A 6,682-nucleotide genomic window follows, 5' to 3' on the forward strand; every position below is an offset into this window, starting at 1 on the left:
GGAAGAAATCGGCTAGATTGAATGCAGAATTTTTCCACGCATGAACTAGGGTTCCTCTCTTTTCTTTTCCCTTTTTTCTTCTTCTTTTTCTCTCTTTTTTTTCTTGAATTCGACCACCAGCTGATGGAGGTCCTTTTAATATTGCTCTCCCACCTAACTTCATGCCAACCATCCTATATTGGTGGAGGATTTTGTGGGGTTTTGAATTTTGAATTCAAAATTCAAGTTCATGTGCCATTACATGATGAAGCTTGATCTAATCTAAACCATTCATCATGTTGCCACTTCTCTCTTTCAATTTCGAAATTCCCATGCCCCCAATCAGATTAGAGGGTCATGTGGTGATTTTGTGATGATTAAATTCGAAATTCAACCTTAATTAGAAGTGAGATAAAGATAAGGATGACATATGTCATGAAGAGAGAGAATTTGATCTTATCCAATTCTTTTCATGAATTTATCTCTCCATTTCGACCCATCTAATGATGAAAGAGGTCCCTGATGTTGCCAAGTGTCCCATGGCACCATTAAATAAATTAAATTAATTATTAATCATATTAAAAATCAATTTATGGCGCCTTGCATGGATATGTGACAAGTGGATTTCAAGATCCGAACAGTTTCAGATCAAACCCATTTAATTTAATTAAATCCTAACAATTAGAATGATCCAATTACCATGGGTTGAACCTAATCCAATTAGGTCAATCCCTAATTAAGCACAAATTTAATCTAATTTAATTTGGTCAACCTAAGTCCTCTTGATTCAGACCTAATCCAATCAGGTCAAAAAACTTGATTGAGCCCAAAATTGAATCTAATTCAATTTGGCTCATCCTTAGTCTAATTACTCAATCCAATTGAGTTCATTAGCAATCTAATTACTAATCAATCCTCCGATAATTACTTTAATTATTTTATAAGATAATTTGCCAATCGAATTGACCAAATTACCCCTGAATGATTCTTAATCATTCATCAGCCTTCTTGATCAATCAGGAATCTTCTATGCGTGTGACCTCATAGGTTCGAACCTAAGCCGGTAGTATAGGAACGACTTCCTACACTAATCGATGTGACCATCTAGCAATGGTACCCGACGTCCAGATAGGCCGAATATATGCGAAGCAAATATTCTGGAACCTTGAACTATGGTTACTGTATAATTCAATCCCTTTGACTCCTAATGCCAGGATGACTTAGAGCTCACTGTCAACCCTATAATTAGTACATCCATTATGTGATTAACTTTAGATATCCCGTGACTCCTCACTGGGATTACCCTGGCCAAGGTTTTGCTAAATTAATCACAAGACATTATCTCCTGTTTTCAGGAGGGGTCAATTCCATCTCGACTCACAACTGACTACGCAAGTACTTGACTGCACCCAGTGACCTTCCGTCACTGAATTAGAAATCCAGGCAGCCCGGTACCAAAGTACAATGAGTTGCTTGCTAGTCACAAGTTGCGGTCTCAGGTCAGAGGGCCAAACTTATACCCATATCCACTCGGAACATCTCTTGACAGTAGAGCGTTCCGAAATTGGTCACGTTCAGTGAAATATACTCCTACACTTCACCTGTGTGGCATACCAGTGTCTCCACACTCCTTGGTTAAGAGGACAACCAACATATATGTCACACAACGACCTAATCTTGATAATGCTGTCGTCCTTGTAACAACATATCATTTGGTCGCGAACTAGTTTAAGGACTCGAAGATAAATCCTCCTTTATCATTAATAAGTCCTAAGGACTTCATCATATAAGAGTTCATTTGAAGATGTAAAATGATGAATTAATGCCAAAAAATACTTTATTGATTTGTCAATTCATTTAATCATCAACATGCTGACGATTGACATTTAGGATACAATTCCCAACAGTTTGTACCCATTTAGACATTGGTTTTGTTGTATGAATGCTTAGACAGTGTCAATATAATCTAAGAGTGAAAAATTGGAAAGCTGCAAAGAAGGTTACATCATCAACATAGCACAAAAGACTACATGCTCGTATAAAGATAGTCAAATTATCTTGAAATTATTGACCACTTGGACTCTAACTTCGCTCGAGGCATAAATAGTAGGAATTAGTCTACCACCGGATATATCTTCCTACTTACAAGATGTGCAATATAATGGATAAGTACAAAATAATAAAGTCTTATCACTACAACTATTATGGAGGCAGAGTATGTAGCCTATTATGAGGCTTCCTCGTAAGTCATTTAGTTGCAAAATTTTATTATAGGACTTTAAGTTGTTGATTGTATTAGCAAACTATTAAAGATATATTGTGATAGTAATTCTCTACTTAATGAGGTTCTCCCAGCATATGAAGAGCACGGATAATTGCAGGCATATTGATGCTAAGTATTTAGCTCTCTGTGAAAGAATGAAAAAGAATATAATGTCTGTTGAATATATTCATGCCCGTGATTGTAGATCCAATAACTAAAGAACTTGCTTCTGAGATTTTCAAGAACCATGTGAGTCAAATGGGGCTCATTAGTACTTTCTATGAATAATATTCATTGGACACTATGTAAACTGATCCTGTTTCGTTTCATAATGAAGTTCATTTTACTCTATTTTCATGCTGATTTCAATTGTTTATTGTGTGATGATAATAATCAAGACCAAGGAAAACATATCAAGTTTTGCCTATTCATGAAGTGAAAATTTTGCAAGTACTTAGTCATGAGGTGCCATTAGTTTTGTACTGCATAAAAGGTCATGTGTTAATTTGATAATTCATATGATTCACATTGATGCTTGCTTTTTAAGTGAGTATGTACAGTAAATCCTATATCTTATGCAAGAACTAAATTTCTAAAATGTGGATCCAATTTTTCAATTTACAGACCCAGGCAATTTTTGTTAAAGTTTTTTTTTTGGAATGTTTCAAAATAGTTACAACAAAGCTGAATATGTTGGATTGGGCAAAGTGAGAGATTGCTGCATCTGATCCAATGATAATCTATCCAGATGTGACCCACGCTACGAGGTTTTAATTTTTTTATGTTTGTAATTAAAGACATCAAATATGGTGATTGGATATATATGATTTGTGGTAGTTATGATATAGGGTAGATTCTCTATCTTATTATATTTTACCGTAACTAAATAGGGGATAACACAGTTCTTATTGCTCTGCAATTGCCTTTGATGGTGAGGCATGTTAGAAAGGAATACTCTATAGGTTTGGTATCCAACTTATCCAAGAGTGTTTGTGAGGTTCTTCCTTTCAGAATTGCTTGAAGTTGGAGATTGGGAAATTAAGATGCTGCTCGAATGTGACGAGCAGTGAGCTAACATTAAGAGGTAATGGCCTTGACTTCTTGTAAGTTATCCTAGCTACTGCTTAAAGTCTACCACCCTCTTGAGCTGATTTAGTTAGTTCAGGTGGATAGCTGGAGAGCTGTAGTTTCTTTTCCATTCTAGAGCTATGCTCCGAATTTGTTACCTTAAAAAAAAAAATCTTGAGCCTCGTACAGGACTGCCAAAATTTTTCAAGAAATCTAATATGGAAGCATGATTTAGCATGCAACCGTCCAAAATGGTGCACAGGCAATAACATTGTTCCACCATGCTGCTATTATATATATATATATATATATATATATATATATATATAATGGAAGGATTTGGGTTGTACGTTTTACGCTAAAGGATGATTGATCTTTCGCATCCGTTGGATTACATTTTGCATAGATCTCAAAGCAGCATAATTTTTTGAGTTTTTTGCATGAATATCCTTCCACAAATTCAAATTTGCGTGAATACCCTCTTCAAAATTTATATTTATTTCTGTATCCTCATAAAATACTGTTTTTGCATAAATACTCCTAATATAATGATTCTTCTAACACCATTAATAAAAACTATATTTATTTTAATTAAAAATAAAATAAAATTTTGAAATTATTTTTTTATCTCCCATCGCGATCGCCTTATAAATATTTCTTTTTCCACATCTACCCATTAAAGATATTTTAGTTATTTTAATTCAAAATTATTAATTTTTTAATGGCATTAAATGATATGAGTATAGATGTAAAAATAAAAATAAAAATAATAAAATAAGGATATATATATAAATATTAATTTTTAAAAAATATTTATGTAAAATTTGGTATTTAGAAAGTACTTTTGCATTTAATTTTTTTTATATGCACAGCTTTCAAAGTGGCTGTTGCGGCCATTGAATGGTTGATGTGGTTAATCATCCGAAAGATACAGCAATCAACGATCTGCAACTTAAACCTCATCGGCAAAATTCGCTGGCCGCCAGCCAAACCCATGTAAATTTGAGCGAACTTCGTCATTTTGCCGGGCAGAACCGTGGTTGGCACTACCAAATTAACTTCTTCTTACCTATCGCTTTTTCGGTCACTTTCGACTCTGTGCCCGTCAAAGTTAGTGTTTTGTCCACAAACTAATATTCATTTTATATTTTAAGTTTTTTGGCAGGTACCATCCCATTTAGCCGCCCTCGGACCACACAACCGTGTTGAAATGGTCACCTAAACCAATACAGCCGTGTCGCTCTCTACTCGGCGGCTACTCACGACAAAAACTACACAGCCGTGTTGATATCCATCACCTAAACCAAAATGGTCCTCGTCGAAGCAATGCAGGTCCAGGAGGTGGCCGTGGTGATGGTGCCCTTCGCGGCCCAAGGCCACCTCAACCAGCTCCTCCACCTCTCCCTCCTCCTCTCCGCCCGCGGCCTCGCTGTCCACTATGCCGCCCCCCCCTCCCAAATCCGCCAGGCCAAGTCCCGCCTCCAAGGCTGGCAACCCGCAGCCCTCCATGCCATCCACTTCCACGACCTCCCCATCCCTCCTTTCTCCACCCCTCCCCCGGACCCCAACGCTGCCACCAAATTCCCCAACCACCTGATTCCCCTCTGGGAATCTACTCTCCAACTCCGCTCTCCTCTCATCTCCCTGTTCCACTCTCTCTCCGCCGTCTCCCGCCGCCTCGTCGTCGTCTACGACCCCCTCCTCTCCTTCGCCGCCCAGGAGGCCGCCACCCTCCCCAACGCCGAGGTCTACGGCTTCCACTGCGTCCCGGCCTTCTTCCACCTCTCCTACAAGTCGTCAGTCCAAGATGAGCCTGCCCAACCGAAACCAAAGCATCTCGAAGCCATCCTTTGCCAGTCCTTCGACGACTGTTTCACCAACGAGTTCTTAGAATTCGTTACCACGCACAGGGTCCTCCCGGACAGTGTCGCCGCCGACGGCGGCCTCATGAACACCTGCCGCCCGATTGAGGGCGAGCTCGTCGACCTGCTTGCTGAAGACCCATTTTACAGGGGCAAGAAAAAACTATTTGCAATCGGCCCTTTAAATCCTGGAACTACTCCAAAAGGAGACGGCGGTCGACGGCATGCATGCTTGGAGTGGCTCGACAAGCAGCCGCCGGCGTCGGTCGTGTATGTATCATTCGGGACGACGTCGACGATGATGGACGAGCAGATAAACGAGCTGGCGATCGGGTTGCAGCGCAGCGGGCAGCGGTTCATTTGGGTGTTGAGGGATGCCGACATAGGAGACATATATGCTGAGTGCGAGGAGAGTCGAGAAAGGAAATTGCCGCCGGATTATGAACGGAAGGTGGAGGGGGTGGGGATGGTGGTGAGAGGGTGGGCGCCGCAGCTTGAGATCTTGGCCCACCCTGCGACGGGTGGGTTCATGAGCCACTGTGGGTGGAATTCATGCATGGAGAGCCTCAGCATGGGGGTGCCTGTCATGGCGTGGCCGATGCACTCCGACCAGCCGAGTAACGCCGTGCTGGTGACGGAGTTTCTGAAGGTCGGGGTGGTAGCGAGGGAATGGGCTCGCCGGAAGGAGATTTTGCCGGCCGGAGAGATAGAGGAGTCGATCAAGAGAGTTATGGTGAGTGAAGAAGGGCAGGAGATCAGGAGACGTGCTAAGGCCTTGGGCAATGCTGTTCGAGAGGCTGCATCCGAGGGTGGGTCATCTCGAGCTGAATTGGACTCCTTCGTTGCCCATGTTAGCAGATGATCAGTGAGCGTAAGGGCTCGGGTCTGCGATTTGCCACATCTCTCCTTGTGGCATCCATCCAGGTTTATACTTAGATTTGTATTGGCATTTACGCTATATTTCTTCAAAGGAGAAAACAAAAAATAAATTAGAATGATGGTTCCCATTCAAGCTTCAAGTTTGTTTCAAGCTCGATTCTGTAATCGATTACATATTAATGAACCCAAGGTGAACTACTGGATTGGATCGAACAATTTACTTTATGCTAACTAATGGATATTATGACACACTTTGTGAATTTAGACTTCTCTTCATCAAAAAAAAAAGAGCAAACATCCGACTTCTCCAACCAAGCCTAATCGAGCCAGGTACTTCATTGGATGTTACAAAAACTCGAGTCATCAATTTTGCAAAGTAAGATTGCTTTTTCAAAGGGGTTCTTGAATAATTCTATACTTGAATCAAGTGTAAAACCGTCGACATCAAAGACAGTCTATATGGGCCAGCGTATTAATTTGGGTTTTCCGAGAGGGCGGGCATGCCGGGATGAGACTGTGTGGACGGAGGAGATAGAAGAAACGACAAAAAATTTGTGGTTTGCGGGGAAGGAAAGGAGATAAGGGAGAGAGCTAAGGCCTAAGCAAGCTTTATTCTATTCTGAAAATGTTT

General features: G+C 40.6%; 1 protein-coding gene across 1 annotated transcript; it reads left to right on the forward strand.

Annotated features, from left to right (window-relative positions):
* The first annotated feature begins 4,596 nt into the window (after positions 1-4,596).
* Positions 4,597-6,250, forward strand: LOC103710326 (putative cis-zeatin O-glucosyltransferase). Its single transcript, XM_008795998.4, has one exon. The coding sequence runs from the start codon at positions 4,619-4,621 to the stop codon at positions 6,032-6,034; it is 1,416 nt and encodes a 471-aa protein (XP_008794220.4). The 5' UTR covers positions 4,597-4,618; the 3' UTR covers positions 6,035-6,250.
* Positions 6,251-6,682: the final 432 nt, after the last annotated feature.

This window comes from Phoenix dactylifera, unplaced genomic scaffold (assembly GCF_009389715.1).
Source record: "Phoenix dactylifera cultivar Barhee BC4 unplaced genomic scaffold, palm_55x_up_171113_PBpolish2nd_filt_p 002535F, whole genome shotgun sequence".
NCBI classification, from domain to species: Eukaryota; Viridiplantae; Streptophyta; class Magnoliopsida; order Arecales; family Arecaceae; genus Phoenix; species Phoenix dactylifera.